Source organism: Phoenix dactylifera, unplaced genomic scaffold (assembly GCF_009389715.1).
Source record: "Phoenix dactylifera cultivar Barhee BC4 unplaced genomic scaffold, palm_55x_up_171113_PBpolish2nd_filt_p 000007F, whole genome shotgun sequence".
In the NCBI taxonomy this organism is placed as follows: domain Eukaryota; kingdom Viridiplantae; phylum Streptophyta; class Magnoliopsida; order Arecales; family Arecaceae; genus Phoenix; species Phoenix dactylifera.
The window spans coordinates 960615-981222 of record NW_024067666.1 but is presented as its reverse complement, the minus strand read 5'-3'; the positions used below and the strand labels follow the sequence as shown (position 1 = coordinate 981222).

Below are 20608 nucleotides of genomic sequence, written 5' to 3'. Positions count from 1 at the left end.
TGAGGCTTATATTCAGTGAATCATCCAAACAAATCCTTAATAACTTGGATCTAATCAGTCAATTTGGCAGCCACATAATATTGCTTCAGTGGACCGGAACATTTTTGCCCGGTCCCCAATTTTAGTTAGAAGAGTAACAAGACATACAACTTCTCTCAATGAAATCACCCTGGTAAATGGGAGCTTAAATGCAATCATATATGTAAACATTAAAAACTCATAGTAACTTCGTTATATAGGCATAGAATGTTGGAGAACATCCTCATCTAAAGCTAATCCTCAAACAGGAAAAAAGAATGACATGCAGAAGAACCTACGTGCTAAATTAGTGAAAATTATATACTGTGCATCTTACGGCTGCTTTGAAGGAATAGACCCCACCATTCACATAAAAATAAGAAAGTTCAATAATTCCGTCCACTTTACGTTGCTTTGCTGCACATCATGATAGAGAGAGAATAGTATCCCCGGCAAGATCACCATCAGGCTGAGAGATATTGGCCCACCAATAATACAAGTTAAAATAATGAAACATATCATTTAGTCTACTGATGAAATCCTCGGCCAATTAATCTCCCCTCCCATCTCCGGACGACTTGTTAGCTGTCGCGGTCTTCAGAGCCAGAGTGTTAAAGGAAAAAAAAAAGAAGGAAACGTGCTTCACGAACTGTAAACTAAAGATTTCCACAAGATATCGTAGGATCCTTTCGTACCATACAGCGAAGCCAACGATGCTTCTTTTCAAGTGCAAACAAGTCCGGTAGAACAACTATACAACTACTGTTACTTTTCGTAACCCATCCCAAAGGAGGAAAGCAATACAAAGAGACATTATGCGACGTGCCCCCTTAAAAAGACAGCAACCTCAGCCTTCATACAGCTCAAGCTTACCCGAATGTAGCTATTGGGATTTGGGAGAGATCTAACTACAATAAGAACTTCTTATGTACAACTGTTCTTTCTTAACATGAACTAGCTCAAAGCTGAGTTTAGCTTCCTCGCAAGATCTTCCAATGTTATGGAAAACTCCCCCTCAACCTGTACACCAATAAAAGAAGCAAAGGTATGAGCTTGTTCTATAGCAACATCTCATGAAATCTGTAATGCTGCCAGCTTGTCGAGTGAATAACCCTTTCAAGAACTGGATTCCTACAATTCCAGCCAAAAGAAGCATGTATCTTTCGATTCGAATTGGAGGAAATCTACCCAGGTTTTTTTATTAATTCCATGGTCCTTGGCTATGCTTAGTCCAGATAACATTGTCCACTCTTTTATATTCACAAGTCCATTTTATTCATCTAAGTAGCTAGGGAACTACGAACTTGCCTTTGCCGCCACAGTTATAAAGATAGAGGAGCTGAGGAAGGGCATGATATTAGCATTAGTGACTGTGAGGTGGACCTTCTCGATCTCGGACAGCAGCCTCCCCAGTACTCCTCTCCGGTTCTCGCAGTGGATCTTCATGAGGGCTGTCTTCTCAGAAAGCATCACTTCAATCTCAGGAAGGCTCTCTTCTGATGAGCACCCGTTTGAGAATTCATTTGAGGACGAACCATCATCGTCGACAGAGAGCTTAGACTTCTTGACGAGGACCATGGATTCGACAGTCCTCGTTGCATTCTGGTCTTCGAGGGTCTTCACCCTCTCTTTGAGTTCTTTAATGTATTCGACTGCATCTCCAAGAACAGAAGCCTTGTCCTTCTGAAAAATGGAACAAGACTTAACTCATACTAGCAGAAGAAATGTATGATTATATCATTTTGTACGTATAGTTTTTGAAAGGTTTTGGTGTTACTGGCATTTTCTTTTTATACAAATGCCATTGGCATGGTTGAGGTTATTAGTTCCTCTGAAATTTCTCCTGAAAAGTCTATCACGGATTACCTTGTCTTTTCCAGGGAAAAATTTCTATGGATTTCATGGAGAGCGTCCATTGACTAAAGATGGACTTGAAAAGAAAATAGTGGAATACTATATATTCTTCAAACTTTCTGTGATGTATACATATATACAGTAAGGAGATGTCCAACACAACTGTATTACCAGGTAGCTCATACAATCAACGCAGCACGCGTCCCATCCTAAACTTAATGAGATGGTCCAAGTTGAACACGGTTCTCTTAGTCCAATGGTAAGGATCATTGAAAGAAAGGGCATTCAAAGACTCATAAAGAGTTCATCATGGGTGTAAGGAGTTTCTAATTTCTATAGACAATAATATATGTTTATCAACCGGTTATTCCATGCACACTTCTCTCCCTCAAAGAAACAATTTCATGTGAATTAACACGGTTTTGCACAAATTGCTATCTCAAGTTCTGAAAGGATACTTAGAGGATTCAACATATTGCTGGGAATCTTTTGTATTATCTTGTTTCCCTAATTCTATTTCTTCCTTGAGAATTTGTTTGGTTTAAATGAGATTGAGAGGGGCAAGAAGCAAGTTATGATCTTAAAATTCTTATTATGGGTCTTTAATTAACAGCAGAAGCCAACGCCTAACCTATTTGAAGAAAAGGTGATCCAAGAGCGATTAGGAGATCATGTCCCCTTACTTTATGGGAAGATTAAGTGCCTTCTTTCAATGTTGTCATCTTGCTGACTTTTCAACATAATGTTCAATTGTTCTTTTTTTTTCCTGAGAAATATTACTAAATGTTTTTTATTCATGCTAATCCTGTGCAAACAGCAAGTTTCAGACACCCATCAAAAATTATATCTAAAACATCAAAAATATGCTACAAGATATTCATTAACATAACGACAGAATGCATTCACAGTGATGAAGGGCCTAATCAGGAGGATAAATTGAGAAACTTAATTTAGTCCAACTACCTTCTTAAGACGAGGGATTACTGCAGAAAGTGCTATAAATCTCTGGCCGAGCTTCTCCCTCCGCTTCCTCTCGGCAATTATGTGGTCTTGAGCTTGAGATAGCACTGGTCCCATCTTTGTCGTCTTTGATACTTGTTGAGTAATTGTTTCATAATTCTGTGCTGAACCATGAGAAACTAAAGCCCTCATCTCTTCTTGTGATGCTGCAGCTCTCATAGATACAGTTTTATTCGGTGAGTTTGGATTGTGAAATGAAAGAGAGTCTGGTGAAGGGGCATCGAGGCCGAAAGCTGCATTCTTCTCAGTGTTATGAGGGCTCCAGCTATTGATCTTTTGCATCTTTTTTGGTCCCTCGATGAAGCCTTTCTGAGGGGCACCCACGACCGGATGGAAGGAAGGGTGAGAAGTATAGCTCTCTGAAGAAAGGGATTGCTGGAAGCCTCCTGCAAGTGCAGGTGCTACTTGTGGAGCAAATTGATTGAATGAGCTCATGTCGCCTTCGTAAATGAGTCTAGAGTCATCCACTCCCTATAGATTACATCCATAAAGCTTGCAAATTACTAAGATCATGTTCTCAAAGAAAATATTACATAAATATCAACCAATACGATCATGATATCTATAAACCTTAATCATGATGTTTCAGTTTGATGGTTAATGAGCTTACAAGTTCCGAGAACCATCTATTTCCAGATATTTCCATTTCATTTGATCCTTGACTCGCTAGAAAGGTATAGATATCCTGAAACAGAACCTACTTAACCTTATAAAAGAAATTTGTCAATGATGGAAACAATTAATTCATGAACAATCTTGATTCAAAACCAAATTCATCAAGCTGCTCAAACTTGAAGACTGGTGGAACTAGGAAAAAGGACTATATTTTAATGGATTAGTTCAACAGAAGACAATAATTACGGGTGCAATACTCTATAAATTTGGTGACTGAGAAAAAAGATGTCTTGCCAAGAAGATAACTAGCAGATCCAAAATAAACACTATACTGTGCACATACCTTTTCACAGAAAACGAAGAGTTTCTGATCTAAAGCAATTAAGATTCATTTGCTACAATACAAAAAAAATCTAGATATCGATTATAATTTTTGTGTTAGAAGAAGAAATACCTTGCTTTGAGTGAGAATTCAACTCTTGTAGAAGAAAATAAAAACTATCAAACACCAGTGACCCACATCACAATAGAGAAATATATTAACCAGTTATCATTTATCAAAACTCGAGACGAAATCGATTTAGATCTACTGAACTCTAGTTTGTGAAAAACCAATATATTTCCAAGGAAAACAAAGTCAAACCCAATAGTTAGAAGCCTCAAGCTTCTTTCAAGGAAAGAAACCAGCCGTTTGCTAATAACCGAAATCTCCAAGTTGTATGAGAAGTCGGGGCTAGACGTAACCAGAAATCCAGCAGAAGGAAGGTACAACCTAGGCCACCTTCGACGTAGGCTTCAGCCCCTCCTGATGAAGAACAAAACAAGAAGCAGTCCACTCTTATATTGTCCCAAAGTTCCGGAGAATTCTCTCGCTGTGGGTACTTTTCTTCTCCCTTTTTTCCTGTTCATTTTGAGTCCCCCCCCCCCAATCTCTCTCTATTTTTTAATGGAGTTTTTGTAGTTAAATCTTTATTCTCGGAGTAAATTCCAAGGCAGTCATTTTCTTAGGCTCGTCCTTCTAGCTTTTCTTAAAAAACGAGTTTTTGTGAACGCAACCTGCCATCCACCAGCCCATTCCAATTATTCAGCAATATTTTTTTCCGCAAAGGATGAAATTATGCGGGAAAAGACGGAATTCGCGTTCAGTGCCCAATGAGAAGGTTCAACCAGGCCAGGCGCTGGCTTAGAAGGACAACAGTGTTCTCTGAGGATGGAAGCCCGGAAACATGGGAGTAGGCAGTAGAGACTTTGTTAAATAGAAATAAGGTTTCAGCAGAGCAGCAGAGGGGAAATGGAAAAAAATATGGGAGAGCTACTAAGCTTACCACAAAAAAAAAAAAAAGAAAACCCCACGGGCAAGAACTATTTCACCCACTTTGAAGAAATGCTAAGAGGTGATTGGGTTTGCATAAAAAAAAATTATTTTGAATTTTTGCATCAAATCCAACGATGATTTCTAATTGTGGAAGTTCAATTTTTAAATTAATACCGATTCTTGTGAGGATCTCTGCGTGCATATCTTGTTGTATATTCATTGTACATGAAGAAGCATTTCTCAATTCTACCTCCATTGCCGCCAACTCCTCTTCTTAAAAAAAATGTTGCTTTTTTTTATATTAAAAAAATCTATAATGACAATTAACTATAAACCAACAGAGTTTCCAAATAGCACACTAAAATTCTATCATGACAAAACATAGGTATAAAACCAATATGAACTTAACCATATTTGCCTTCAATTCATGGCTCTGGCCATAGTCGAGAATAATTGATTGATGCCTCCTAATATCTATTTGTGCAATGCTTAAAAGTGAATGCCCATTTTTTATTATATTATTTTTTAAAAAAAAATCCAATATAATAAATCAATGATTGTTTAAGTGAAGTTTTAAGTTTTACTGATATTCTCTATTATGTAGCAAAAATGTTACTGTGACTGTGAGGCCCAATAGTCCCACATCGGAAAGACTCGTTCCAGAGCCTGGGCATATGAGGCGGGTGTCTCCTAATCCTGCAGACGCGTTTTGGGTGGAAAACAAAACCGGGGAGGGGTGAAGGACGCTTGCGTGAAGCCCCAGAACCGGACAATATCTGGCAGGGAAGCCCCGCAGTCCCCCCTCATGTGGCCCCCACGTGGGCACTAGGTGCCTCACGTGCCTCGCGCAGGCGGGGGCGTGAGGCCCAATAGTCCCACATCGGAAAGACTCGTTCCAGAGCCTGGGCATATGAGGCGGGTGTCTCCTAATCCTGCAGACGCGTTTTGGGTGGAAAACAAAACCGGGGAGGGGTGAAGGACGCTTGCGTGAAGCCCCAGAACCGGACAATATCTGGCAGGGGAGTCCCGCGGTCCCCCCTCATGTGGCCCCCACGTGGGCACTAGGTGCCTCACGTGCCTCGCGCAGGCGGGGGCGTGACAGTGACACCACATGGTGTAGCATTTATAAATTGGTATCCATGTACGAATAGTCAAAGGACATCTCTATTTGTAAGAACCCTATATATTATAGGACAATTTAAAGGTCCTACCATAGCTGGATGTTGGTGTTAGGCATGCACTTCCTCTGTTTGATAAATCCTAAAGAGAGAGTAATAAGAGATTGACATCATCTATTTACTCTGATTATCAATGACATAGATCAAGCAAATTACGAGCTAATTGACTTCTAATTCAACTTGCTTATAAAATAACAACAAATTGCTGAGTGGAACAAAAATTTTATTTCAGGAAATTGTGATGGAAATTGCTCATTGGACTCATAATGATCACGAGATACGGTGCCAAACTACTGTGGCTTGATAAGCCTGCTCTATTGTCCCTTGAACGCGTTAGTAGTGCCATGAGGTCTCGAACTATTTAATGCCATAACACAAGCATGTAAACAAAGGTTTCAGCAATATAACTGGCTTGTCAAAGCGACCAGTATGTCTTTAATTCTACTCAACTATATCAGACTGATGGTCTCTTTGAACTGCATCATATTTCTACTTCTAACCACTACTTCTCTCACCCATTTTCCCACCTTCCTGACCTGCATCCTCTGCCTTGGTATTTCTCAGAGTATGTAAGTAGTGATATCATAAGTTGTAATGTGGTGAAAAGAGAAGAAAGTTTGTAGTACATGGATCTATACACAGTTGATAAGGTTTGTACCAAACAAAAAAGAAAAAGAGAGATGATAAGGTAAAAACCAGAATTTTTCAGCAATTGGTCTAATCTAAATAATAATAATAATAACTTCTTCAGAATTGAATCTTTGAATGGGTTTCAAATATTTTAAATGCTCAGACAATTTTCCATCTTGGTTGGTGAGACCTACATCTGAATGGAGATATCAATTGTCTTGGGCAAATATGGGGAAAAATTAAAAATTCAAAACATTTAGAGACATCAGCGGGCATTTATATCCAAGATATCGGTAATATCAAGATGATGTATTTATATAAAGCTAATATATTGGTGTCCACACAACAATCCAAATAAGGTTGTTTTAGACCAGATGATCATTAGGAATCCAACATTGATAATTCAAGCTGTTGTATGTAATTTCCATTTGAAAAATGCTTGGGTCAAAAAATTATTTAATTTGAAAATACCTAATCGATGCATCCAGTTGTTAGAAAATTAATATTATTTGTGCTATTTAAACTATCCATTTTCTGACAGCTAGATGCAAAGATGATGCATATGCTAGATATGATTTTTCCAACGAGCAGATTAGATATGGTAGATTACATTTAACAGCTTAAGTTCTTGGTGCCAAACCTCTAATCACTCAGTCAAGGTCAATCTAATTTTAGCAATACTCATGAAGAACTAATAGCAAAACATGAATAATGATGCCATCAGGCTGGACCGCTCATGAAGTAGCACCAGGGAAAGTGCAGCTTACGTAAGAACTTTTACGTAAGGCATGACGACAAAGCATGTAAGCAAATTACTTTACTAGCTTCTTTTTACCGTCATTTTAATGCTTTTCACCTTTTTGATTAATCCTCCACCTCCCCTAATGTTGTTTATTAGTATGTTAATAATCAAAATTTCCTACACTCAGGTTGCTTTCTCTTTTGCTTATTCTACCTTCTTGAAGCTAGATTTCTATCATAGCATCCAAGCATATGTGAGAATAATAAACAATTCCCAGCATTATGAGAAAGCTAAGAAACATGTCTAAACATCATCGAATTTATTGCTATTTTTTTTTTAAAAAAAGTTCAAGCTATCCATTCAGCGCACTATGACATGGAATAAATTAATTTTGGAGTCAGTCTATCTCCACGTCTCGTATATCTTTTAGGTTTTGACTTAAAAGGGAAGACTTGAGTACTTTTTTTTTTTTGAACAAAGAATTGATTCCTTGGACTACCTATGAAAGAAGTGAAAGAGGATATTTACTTTCACACCACTAGTCAATTGTTCCAACAAATATTTTCTTGACAGTGGTGAAGATTATACATCCAGACCATGGTCTATAAACTATTACCGGCATCCAAATTTTTTAGGCCGCACTACTATCATTGCTACCATCTCCACCTCCAAGTTACCATTATCTCATCATCTTAGTAAATTGTAGATATATACAAGGTATTTTCATGCGACACACTTTATCAGCAAATTTGAAGTGGTAATCCAGGCCGCGACAAAGGTTTCGTTTCTAAATATATATAAAACAAAGGGTGATTAGGACTGATCAACATGCATCCTATCATATCCCATATTTTATTGCATTAAGATTGTCACGTCTTCGGCTGCGTGGGGCACGTGAGGCACCCAGTGCCCACGTGGGGGCCACATGAGGGGGAAATATGGGGTTCTCCTACTAGATATTGTTCGGTTTCGGAGTCCGCACGCGCGCCTCTCAGACCCTTTTCCGATTTTGTTTTCCATCCAAAACTCATCTACAGGATTTGGAGACACCCGCCTCATATATCTAGGCTCTGGAACGAGTCTTTCCGATGTGGGACTATTGGGCCTCACAAAGATTGAGATGATAATCATCCATATTAATTGTAATATAGTGTCCAAATTTGAACTCTTCATCTAATGACCTGCAGTCACAAACTTAAAGGCTAAAATCCATTCAATCATTAGACTGTGATCGCTTGTTCATATCTAATATTTTAGAAGATTATCGATAGCTTGCGATCCCAAAGAAGGGGGACATATACATTAACTAATTGGAAGCAGCTATAGTGGAGGAGTTGTGCAACCATAAGATCACATTAAAATTATTGCATGGTGATAGCCAACCAAAGAAGACAACCAAAAAGCTCATCCAACAAGAATCCAATGCGGTCACTGTGTTTAATATTGGATATCTCAATAGCTTTGCTGTGTCTGCCCTAGCTGTCTCATTGGATATGGGGTCATTCATGTGATGCAAGGCGATTCTCAAATTGTTTAATGAAAAAAACAAAATGAAGATAGATTTTTAGCCAAATAGAGGAATAGGCTACTAACTTGCCTATAAGAAACATCCCCCAGCCCTCATCCTAAGGGGGAAAAAATAGAGTAAGCTCTTGTTCCTACAATGAGAAGTTGAAATTTTTTTTCTTGAAAATGGTTTATGTATCTAGTTTCCTTAGCCCGATTTCTTTTTTAGGGTCAACCGAACATATTAGCCGTTGTATAAATATATCTGTAAGAGTTTGCATGCAAAATATTTAAAAGTTAAATTTTCAGAACCCGCAATTAAAATTTTCAGAACACATTCAAGTAGATCCTTGCAAACTGCAAAATGATGCAGGTATTATCATTTGAGGTCTTCTCTTAGTCAGAGGGAGAAGTTTGTGAAATTTTCTCTTGACTAAGGGAAGTTCCTAAAGCAGGGGATAATGATGTTCAGTGTATTAAGGTAGGGGCCAATCAATATAACAAGATTAATATTATTAGGAGAAATTCGGAGATGCAGGGGCCATCCCTCCTTTTGCCGATGTAACTCCAACCTTGTCACTATCTGTTTATGACTACCATAAATCATAAATTTCTAAATATATTATGGTTATAATAATATCTTTGAAATTAAAGTTGATTTTAATATTTATGATCTTAATATGACTGTTCTTTTTATTTCTTAGTTATATGCAATATTTTTCATATAAAATTATGTATGTGTTTATACTGCATCTAGATTGATGAAAATTGGTCAGCAAAATGAAGGACTCAACCAGTAAGCTGAAGTTGTACTTCGTCGTCAAAGAAATAAGCTGAAATGTTAAGGATGCAAGTCAATACATCAAGAATATAGGATAATTGAGGTGGAGACTAGTACGGGCAAGAGCTATCGATCAAAAATGAGATCCAAAGTTGAGTGAAACCTAAGAGATGGTTGGCCATTGGTTGCCACTACCTATCTATGGGAGGAGTGGTTAAACAATCTACCATGCATGGCAATGGTGGCCCATATGAGATATAATAGCAGGGATAAGTATCTACAGTGAATAGTAATATCCATCTTTTCACTATACACGATGTGAGAGAAAGAGTAGCATTACTTATCATGCATAGTAATAATGGGCCATGTCGCACATTATAGCAACAATAAGTATCCAAGAGACTAGTAGCACCCATCTTATCAATTAAGAGGAGCCACTTATAAATATCAAATTGTGATCTGAACAAAGATCCTTTTGCCACTAAGAGAATCAGACTTTATTTTGAATTTGCTGTTACTTTTGTCATTTATAGTTCCTTTGAATTTCTTGCATTTTACCTTTCGAATTCTGGCTTTTAGTTTTTAAGCAAGATTCTAATTTGCCATTAGTGATAGAAGATCTCGTAGCCCCTGCTATACCCTACTTTTGATTTTCTTTTTAGATAGTATGATGGTAGTAAAAAATTGAAGATCAAGGGACCTAAATCCATGCTATTGCCATCATCACAACCCTCCTTTTGTCTTCTTTCCAGCTATCCAGATGTCGATGGCATGCTCGCACACAATCTAACCATAAGGCTTGTTACCTATCGTTCGTCTCTTGATGGAGAAAAGAGTGCGACAATAGCATAATGAGTAAAATTTAAATAGATCCATACCTAGATATGGTGGATTTATAAAAATAGAATAAACAGATTGAGTGTCGATATATATTTTTCAACCTGATCATACATGAACCAAATGCAGGTTAAGAGTAGTCTTCTCAACCTGGACTGGTTCAACTTAACCCCAACCCAACTTGATCCAACCTATTGTCACCCTTTCTGAAAATTTACTTTCCACTAGTATATTGCACGCCAGAATTCCTTCGCTCAACGTTTTACATCCAAGTCCAGCTAGCTTGTGAATTCATAATTTCATGGGGTTGGCTCTTCAGTTGGAGTGAGTCAGGGTTAAATCATCTAGAAATACGCATTTTCGAATTTTGAATTCCCTGGTAAAAACTCCAGCTCCCGGGAACTTTAAGTAGCAGGAATGGGTGATTTAAAATGGAATATAGGAGAATGAAACAAAGGAGAAGGTAACATTATTTTAACTTATTAGGATATCAAGGCCAGTGATGTATTCAGTTCCTATCCATGCCAGGATATCATTTAGGATGCCGATGCAATGCGTACAATTCGGATTCAAGCTCATCTATACTTCTATACTATACTAAAAAGGTAATAGTTTAATACTTATATGATAATTCATTCTGATTTGATTCATTATTTTTCTATTGAAAACTTCTATGGTACTTATTGCTTTTAAAAATTCTAATCTCTGTTTAAATAGTTTCACTTGTTTAAATTCCATGGATTTAAAGAGAGAAAACAGAATCTTGGTTTTTAACAAAGGAAACAAAAACAATTTGACTCATAATCCTTATTTTTGAGGAAGACAAGTTTATGGTACACTCTTTTTCTGTTTATCTGTATTCAAAATGAATCTAATCCTTTCCTTTAACGATGACAGTATAAGAAAAAAAAATACAAGATATGCCGCTATTCTCTTTAATTTAGTATGTAATATAATATTATTTAAAATATTATATCTATTCCTTCTTAAACTGCATTGTACTCGTCCAATTGCTAGGAGGTACAAAAGAATATGAGGGCGTGGTTGTGTTGCTTTTAGTGTAGAAAAAGAGAGAAAAAACAATAAAGTAGGTTTTCTGCTATATATATATATATATATATATATATTTCTCATATTGGAAAAGTATGTTTTAGACAATTTTATCCAACACTTATTTTTCAAAAGTGCTTTTAATTTAAAAATGATAATTTTTTAAGTGGTACCAAATACATTCTAAAACAGTCAACTTAGAGATCAAATATCCAACTTGGTGCGGTTTGGATTGGTTTTTTTTGCGTACACTGTAGGGCTATTGGATATTTTTTATAAATATTTATAATTTGATTTGGTTAGGATTAGTTCGGATCCAACACTCTCACCACCACCATCACACACACATATACAAATATATATACATAAATAATGATATATACACACACACACATACATACATGTATATATGTATGTATGTACTCGTATATAACCTGTTTATGATGCATGGAGTACATTTTTTTTTGTCATTTTTTAATTATTCTTAAAATGTAATATAGCACTGTAACAAATCATAATAAATAGAAGGCTTTTCTTAAAAAAATAAAAAAACTTGGAGGTTTCAATAGTTAAATTTTTATTACATATTGAACGATGAACTTTATTGATAGCCAAGCAGGAATTCCCATCATTAATATGGATGTTATTAGTAGTAGCATACATATAATGCATAAAGAATTTAATGTAAGCTCAGCTGCCATAGAGAAACTCTTATCATTAATACCTTATCCTACAAAATGCACAAGATGTATTTTTCTTTCTTTCCCCAACTATTCTTGAAATATAATGGAATAGTGTAATAGATTATAATAAGTAGAAGACTTCAATAACTAAATCTTTTTAGTATATTAAGAAATGAAGTCTAATTATAGTTGAGCAGAAATTGACATCATCAATACCAATATTAGTAATACCAGCCCGTGCATTATTCCTTTTTTTTTTTGAAATGCAATATAGTATTATATAAATTATAATAATTAAAAGACTTCAATAAATATATTTTCCTTATATATTAAGGAATGAGGTTTAACGATGGCCTAGTACGAATGTTGTTAGTTTTTGTTGCATATTAGATAATGAATTTTAATAAAGGCCAAATACATATTCAATCTCCATTTTGAATATATATATATATATATATATATATATATATATATATATATATATTGTATATAATAGATAATTGATACAATAGAGAATTTTCTTAAATTTCTATCCAAGAGAGAGTGGGCTGAACTGTGTTTGAGTCAGTTTGTCAACTGATTTGGGGTCCACTCCCTCCCGGCCCGCTTGAACCCGGGCCTACTCCTCCAAAGGCCGTAGAGGCCGTGAAGTGACACGGCGTCAGTCCAAATCCCCAGCACATCCCCTCCTCCCTCCATTCCGAGACTTCCGGGCCCCCAATGGCCACGGCGGCCACGGCATCGGCCACCAGATTCGCCGCCGCCGGCGCCGCCCACGGATTCCGGTGGCGGACCTCTCCTCTGACGCACCGCGCTTTCTTCCCCAAGCGCCGGGTGGCCGCCCCGCTCCGGTCCCGGCTTCACATCCTCGCCCCCGCCGCCCTCCAGAAGCCTGACGTCCAGATCAAGGAGGCGGGCCAGCCCGAGACCCTTGACTACCGGGCCTTCTTCCTCGACGTCTCTGGGAAAAGGATCTCGCCTTGGCACGACGTCCCCTTGCACTTGGGCGATGGAGTGTTCAATTTTATCGTCGAGATCCCCAAGGACACCAGCGCCAAGATGGAGGTGGCTACCGACGAGCCTTATACTCCAATCAAGCAGGACACGAAGAAGGGGAAGCTTCGATACTACCCGTAAGATTATTTACACTTCGATATCTTCGTTCTTTTGTTCTACGGTTTTTTCGGCAGAAAAAAACTTGTTTTCTGGGTTAATATTGCTAGAAATCCGCTTTGGTTTAGTATTTTAAGGGAAAGATTGTATGCTTGTGTTTATCGGTTGGCGATTATTTGATGTGAAGACTTCAAGACTTAACTTGCACGTTCTCTACCGTAATCTCTAGAATTGGAGATTGTATGGAATAATTTTTGTTTGAGAAATTTGAGAGAGAAGTTTGAAGTAGTAGAGAATTAGCTGCAAACAGGAGCTGAAGGTTTTAGTGAACTCATCGCAAGACATAAGATGATATCTATTCTCAGGTGTCCTTGTTACAAATTATGCCCTCAAGGTGGTGAATCCGTGAACTTCTCGGCCAATGTAGGTAGCGTAACTTTGCTCTTGAAGTGGGAGTTATGCTGATTTATGCTCTTAAACATATAATGCGGCAATCAAGTGATTCATTCACTCGTGGAACTTTTTATTTGAATAACGATATGGGGTGAGGTCTGATCGTTTGAGTTGGCATCCATCTGGAAGTTGAGTGAAGTATTCATGCTATGACCATGTATGTGTGCCAAAGATTTGTCAATAATGTAAACTTTTAAATATTTTCTCAAGAAAAATTTTCCATGAGAACTTAGGTCAGTATATAACTAGGACATAGAGCTTAGAGCTTGAAATCGTTTAGAAAAAGATTCTCAGGATGCATAATATAAAAACTTCTCAGGATGCATAATATAAAAACTTCACATATTTGGGCTTTAGATTTGATGATTGACAATTTTTATGTTCCATAAGACATTTATATGATAATCCATTCCGAAGAAATTACAAGAAGGTAATATAGATGAGAATCTAGGAAGTAGAGGTTTAACTAAGATCATGCCCTTAAAGCACAAACTCAAGGAGTTGAAATATTGGAGAAGATCTTCATCAAAAGAAATATTGGAGAAGACCTTAATATGGTCATGCAAAATTACCAGTCTTAAATTTTATAACCATTAACATGGTTGATGCTTGCTGGCATCATTAATGGGATGATACATTCATATCATAAATCATATTCTTAGAAAGTTGATATGGTGCTCGTACAGTTTTTTTTGGTTCTCCATATATATTCTCACTTTCTATTCTTTTCAAATGCCCGTAAACTTTATCATCTATATATTTGTGTTTTTGAAAACATGTACCCCTGCCGACCAGCCTTAGTTTAGTTGGTTGGCATCCTTTTTGACCTTTTTTTTTGATACAACGGCTACTCATACTACTCTAGCGTGGGTACAACCATCAGAATCAAGAGAAAAAAATGACGAAGCGGTGGAGTAGTGGCCCTTTGGTGTGTCCAGAGGACCTCTTCAGAGTGTTGAGCAGCAAAGAAGGCAATCCAATCGGTGGCCTTGTTCGTCTCCCGGTACACATGTAAGGTCTGGAAGGCGCTACAATCCCCCACCATTTAACGAATGTTGCAGAGTAGAGGGTTTCCATCCCCCTGCCCCTCTTTCCGTATCTATTCGATCACCGTGGCTGAGTCCCCTTCAAGAAGGATGCACTCAGTCCTTAGCACACGTCTCGCATAGGTGATACCCTTCCATGTTACCCTGAGTTCCGTCACTATGGCTGTCAATCCAACGATGCTTCGCCCCTCAGCGACAATCAGCCTTGAGTCATGGCTCCTGATCACAAAGCCCGCATCAGCTTTGTCTCCATCATCGGGGGAGAGCTCCATGTTTGAAACCTAGTGGTGGCATCTGCACCATATTTCTTAAAACAAAAAAAAGGCACCACTAAAGGTTTGTCTTTGTCATTTAGAATTTATTCTTTTATTAAGGAATGGTGAGAGCATAGATGACTTTAATTAACTTAGAATTTGGATTGATTGTATAGAACAAAGGGGGAGAAGTATGCAAAGTGGGGATAAAGTGGAGATATGCTTCTAGAATATTAAATATTGCTTCAGGCTGGTTACGCTTGAAGGAATTTATAATGGACAACAATAACTCCTAAAATATTCCATGTTAGGGTTGTTTGGACAATATGGAAGGTACATGAGTACATCAAGTCACAGCACTGATGAGAATGCTGATGCGAATAACTGAGAAGGATGGATTCAGAAATGGATGCACCAGATTAAGCTTAGGGATTTATTCCACAGAGGAGACATAATTGAGAACCAAATTAGCTGGTGTGAGCATGTCCCTCATGGCCTAAAAACTTCAACTGATACAAGGGCTCAAATTTGTTTAGTACAGTCAAGTAGGGTCAAAAAAAGAAAGGAATACCTAATAAAATCTTTGCTGAAGTTACAAAGTGGAATTGAAAATGCTTTCTTCGTTGATTCTGGTCATCACTAGAACAATGGCGGCCCAGTTATAAAACTTGCCCCCAATAAATAGGATTAATCTTTTTGATAATAATTATGATTGTACGTTAGTGTGTACCTTAATATAGTTTCTGTTGTTTAGAGCCCCTTGTAACTGAGAATTGCATGATTTGTTATGAAAGCGATCAGGCTTACCTGTAAAAATTGTATTTGAATAAGTTCGTGTTTCTTAGTAATTGATTGTTTCATTCTTTATGCATCACCCTCAGGTACAACATTAACTGGAATTATGGATTGCTTCCACAAACATGGGAAGACCCATCTTTTGCCAACTCAGAAGTTGAAGGGGCCTTTGGAGATAACGATCCAGGTCTTAGCATGTATTGCTATTTTCTTGAAATTGGCATTGCTTGGTCATTACTAAGGTGTAACTGAGTAGTAGGAAAACATGCAACTTCTTATCCTGATATATTTCCTTGTCCAGTTGATGTTGTTGAGATAGGTGAAACACAGGCTAAGATGGGTGATATTCTCAAAGTAAAGCCGTTAGCGGCTTTGGCAATGATTGATGAAGGGGAGCTTGACTGGAAAATAGTTGCTATTTCATTGGATGATCCTAGAGCTTTGCTTGTAAATGATGTGAATGATGTTGAAAAACACTTCCCAGTAAGCCTAATTCTCTCAACCATTATTCTTCTTAATTTTGGATTCTTCTGGATGTATGGCTTAGCCGCACAGTTTCACAGTCTTCAGCTGGTTGATTTAGTAGTTGGGACTCCTTGTCCTTTTAAGAACACGCGGGTTCAAATCACATGGTAAGCATTAAACAGTTTGGATTTGGATTTTATAACATACTTTTCTGCCTCGGATAAAATTTGAATGGTGAAGCTGGATAAAAAATTCATGCAATTAGTGGTTGTGGTCATAAAACCTCTGTTGATAACTAGGGGGCTATTCATCATACACCCTTGAATCACATGTCCTCCCACTGGCTTGTCCATAAGTATTATATGTGCAACTCATATTTCATACATTTGTTTCATAAGTATTAGATGTGCACGAGGATTAAACATTTTGATCTGCATGTTTTTACAACTACCACAGCAATTAATAGTGGAGGAAAAATTACATAGCATGTCTTGAATGCAGCAAAAGTGTGTTTAGCGAGAATACTGCAACTTGAATGACAATTCTTGATTTGATTACTCTTTGATTACTTTTGGATATTTGCCGTTGCTTCAGGGAACTCTTATGGCTATAAGGGACTGGTTCAGAGACTACAAGATTCCAGATGGAAAGCCTGCTAATAAATTTGGTCTTGGAAACAAAGCAGCCAACAAGGTAAACCTGACATGTTTTTCTTGATTTCTTTCTATACCATCAAACGCACACATTGCATGCTGCTTGTAGAATTTTAATACGCATGCGTGAGATATTTCGTTTTCTTGCCTTGCAAAGTGCTACAGCTCTAGGTTAATCTCTTTTGTATGGTTCAGTTTTTGTGTCTATGAGTTTTGATTGTTTTCCATGCTTTCTATTTTTATGCAATTCTTATTTGTTTTGTTAATCATTACAAATTGTACAAAAAATTGATTGCCAAAACAATAAATGTGTCAAGAAATTTGATTAGACAGTTGGTATGATGAGGTTTACTGTTGAGGAGATGGTTACAAACTCTTTTTAAGTTTTGTTATTTGATCAGGAATTTATGAGGAAAATTTGGAAAAAAGAGAGAATCTAGCATGACAGAGCTAGGATGTAGAAGGAACTTGACATAATAACAAGCTAGCATCTATCTGACAATTTTAAGTTAAATCACATTTCCTTTCAAAGGCATGAATGCATCAAAATTTCTTTGTGTGAGGAAAGTAAAAAAAAAATTACTTGTTGCAAAATGTTACAGAACTTCCAAACTATCAATAGACATATTTGTCTAGATATCCAACCAGCCTTACATTAACAAATTAAACTATCTAGTGATTTTTCTATCAATAGACATATTTTTCTATATTCATGTGAAGAGTAGGGTATAGTTACAAGCATTGATGTTACTTATGTATATTGTATAAGAGATACCTTTTAAGGGATGTCCTATCGCAGAGAAGGGCGTACACTGTAACTTTGTGATGAAATCTGATGACAGTTTACTTGATAAGCTGTGCTTGTTGTGGCATTTTCTGTTCATAGATATGGTTTGATTGTTTTGAATCTGTAAGATGCATCACTGGTTGTCCCTTTGAAAATTTACATTCAGCATTTTTCAGCCATCTTTTGCTGAAGGATGATTCTTTATGCGCAGTTGGAAAATATGATTCAAGTTCTAGGCATTTTTCCAAGCTGTGGTAAGAGATACTAGATCCTTAGCTTATGTTAATTACTTTACAAAGAGAAGTGGGGTGCAATTGTGATGGCTGAGTGTGTGCTAGATCTCACCCCCTCTCCTGCATGCATGTGGGTGTCAGTGTAATTATCTGTTTGCCATCTTTCTGAGAGCAGCGGTTATAAGTTTAAATAAGGTTCAAAGGTCATGCTGGTCGGCAGCAAAGTCCCTTGAAGAACTTTAAGAATGGTCAGCGTATTGGAAAAACCTATAAAAGATGTCATGAAGCAATGAAACACACTTGCTTTGGTTTATGTTTAGGAGCGTAAAGTTGCCAGTTTCAAACTGGTTGCGAAGCTCGCAAATTGGAGATTGCATATTTCTAAATGTATTTACAGTTAGGTCCTCACTGTTAGAGCCTTACCTCTGGAAATCTTTGTTAGCTGATATTTGGTATGGAAAAATCTGGTATTTGTGCCCAGGGGTGCAAATAAACTGAGCTGCTCACAAGCAGCTTGAACTGGGCTGGCTAAGAGCTTGTTTGAGCTCAGCTCAACTAGGAAACAAGCTAAGCTCAAACACATTTCAGAGTTCAGCTCATGAATGGGCTGAGCCTGAACATCTGTCTTGTTCAATATAGTGGGGAAGCTCGGTATGGCTCAAAGCTTAGCCAATCTGAGCTCGAGCAGGTTATGTTGAGCTCGGCTCGAGTTCGAGCCCATCTCAAGCAGCATGGTTAGAAACTGAACTGAGCCTGAGCAGCCTGATACTCAGCTTGGCTCAACTCATTTGCACCCTTATATTGATGCTTTAAGGACGAGAAAATTTCTCACCCTATTAACAAAGATTTGGCAGATTTGTTGTTATCTGATGTCAAGATATGATTTCTGTTTTCCATTGATTGGGGAGTGTTGGAGTTGCTTGTTGTTTGGCACCAGCTGTTTATCCTTTGATGAAATATTTCATGTGTGTTAGTCAAGGGTACGTGTAAGCCTTCACCTAGTAAGTCTGTGCTCCACTTCTCCAAGAGTATTTTTCTTTGCTGCTCTATCCTCCTTATTTATGACATGGAAATATAGAATCATGTCTTGTCGAACTTCTTATCTCAAAGGTGGAGAAGGCTTCAATATTTGAGGCTAGAAAAGTACACTTTGTGGCGAACATTTAGGTTTACCATATTCCTGATATGAAGTTGTTTAGCAGTGGAGCAAGACTCCCACAAGAGTATTTGGGCATTCATTGTTGTACTATCTGAATACACAGGAGAATGAAGTTCAAATAATTGTGGACTGCAAACTGAATTCTTCCTTCAGTTGAAAGGAACAGTTTGAGTGATGATTTTGCTAGTTCTCTAGGAATCATCAGGAATGGCCTGGGGCAAATTGGCTTCAGAGCCAAAATGGTCTTAGTGGTTTTCAGGAAAGGGGAGGGGCAAATTGGCTTCAGTTGTGCAGCAGCCTTGGTGGAAAATGTTGCAATTAGATATGGACTGTTAGGAATTATTTAATGATACTCTCAAGTTCTAGGTGGGGTTTGATGCTGCTGCTAATTTAATATTTTTCATGTTATCATATAATTGGCCTGTTTTTTTTTCCTGAGTCCATTGGTAATCAAGATATTTGTATCCTATCTCAATAGGAGGAGCCTATAAAAATCACTCACATCATGATGAGGGCAATATTGCAGCAGATTGACCATCTCCCTGGGCAAGTGACATGACATAACAAAATGTTTGGGAGCCATTATTCCCCTAGGCTCTGATAATCTTAATAGATTGATATGGGTCGAGCTTGTTTCTGCAAATTATATCATAAGATGCATACTACTATCTAATCTAGAGAATGCTGATTATTTTAAGAGGTTCAGGGAAATCTAATATGTGCATAAACGTATTGTTGGCAAGCATTTTCATTTAATTACTAGGAGGTCCATGTTAGATCCCAAGTACAGTTTACAAGGTGCTTATCATCTTCTAATAACTAGGTGTTTCTTTTAATGCATCTACTAGGAACAAAGATGATTATATTTATTATTTCTACATGCCTGAGCAAGTAGGGATTCATGTTGTCTCATAACCAGTGCGTGATTATTCATTGGTGGCTGGACTTGGTGCCCTTACTTTCCAGCATTTGTTGTAAACTATTCATTTTGAATTTAATGTATACTCTTTAAATCTGGATGCTAATTCAAATGGGAAGCATTTTATTTATCTTCAAATGTATGACACACTATCCACTCATTGTATTCTTTTACTTCTCATTGTGAATAGGATTACGCGCTGAAGGTTATCACGGAGACAAACGAGTCATGGGCTAAATTAGTTAAAAGGTCCATTCCTGCTGGAGAGCTTTCATTAGTGTGAATGCTGTTCCAGAATTGACAATAAAAGGCTGTCAGATTTTTTCATAATTTGCTAAGCATTTCTAATATGCATCTGTAAATTTTGATTGTTTAACTTAAAAAAGTTTATGATGTGATTGGATAGTCTGGTACCATTATTGATGTATCATCAGACAATCAGCTCCTTTTTCTTAGTCTGCTGACTTTTCTGATGTTAAAGATTACAATTCCTATTTCCTAA

General features: G+C 37.4%; 2 protein-coding genes across 6 annotated transcripts; one reads left to right on the top strand and one right to left on the bottom strand.

Annotated features, from left to right (window-relative positions):
- Positions 1-659: 659 nt before the first annotated feature.
- LOC103705433 (transcription factor bHLH18-like) lies at positions 660-4418 on the bottom strand. Of its 4 annotated transcripts, none has more exons than XM_017842336.3 (5): positions 4151-4418; positions 3503-3577; positions 2836-3363; positions 1327-1701; positions 660-1038 (listed from the first exon to the last, which is right to left on the bottom strand). In XM_017842336.3, the coding sequence occupies exons 2-5, from the start codon at positions 3536-3538 to the stop codon at positions 973-975; spliced, it is 1005 nt and encodes a 334-aa protein (XP_017697825.1). In that variant the 5' UTR covers positions 3539-3577; positions 4151-4418; the 3' UTR covers positions 660-972. The 4 variants fall into 4 exon arrangements, with proteins under 4 accessions (XP_017697825.1, XP_038971636.1, XP_017697826.1 ...); XM_039115708.1 differs by having other exon boundaries at positions 3503-3589; positions 4252-4418; XM_017842337.3 differs by having other exon boundaries at positions 4252-4418.
- An 8461-nt stretch (positions 4419-12879) lies between these two features.
- On the top strand, positions 12880-20608 carry LOC103705354 (soluble inorganic pyrophosphatase 6, chloroplastic-like). 2 transcript variants are annotated; one of them, XM_039115707.1, is made up of 5 exons: positions 12880-13362; positions 15977-16077; positions 16192-16373; positions 16950-17048; positions 18007-18078. In XM_039115707.1, exons 1-5 carry the CDS (start codon positions 12950-12952, stop codon positions 18061-18063), a joined length of 852 nt encoding a protein of 283 aa, XP_038971635.1. In that variant the 5' UTR covers positions 12880-12949; the 3' UTR covers positions 18064-18078. The 2 variants fall into 2 exon arrangements, with proteins under 2 accessions (XP_038971635.1, XP_008787242.1); XM_008789020.4 differs by lacking the exon at positions 18007-18078 and adding an exon at positions 20297-20608 and having other exon boundaries at positions 12881-13362.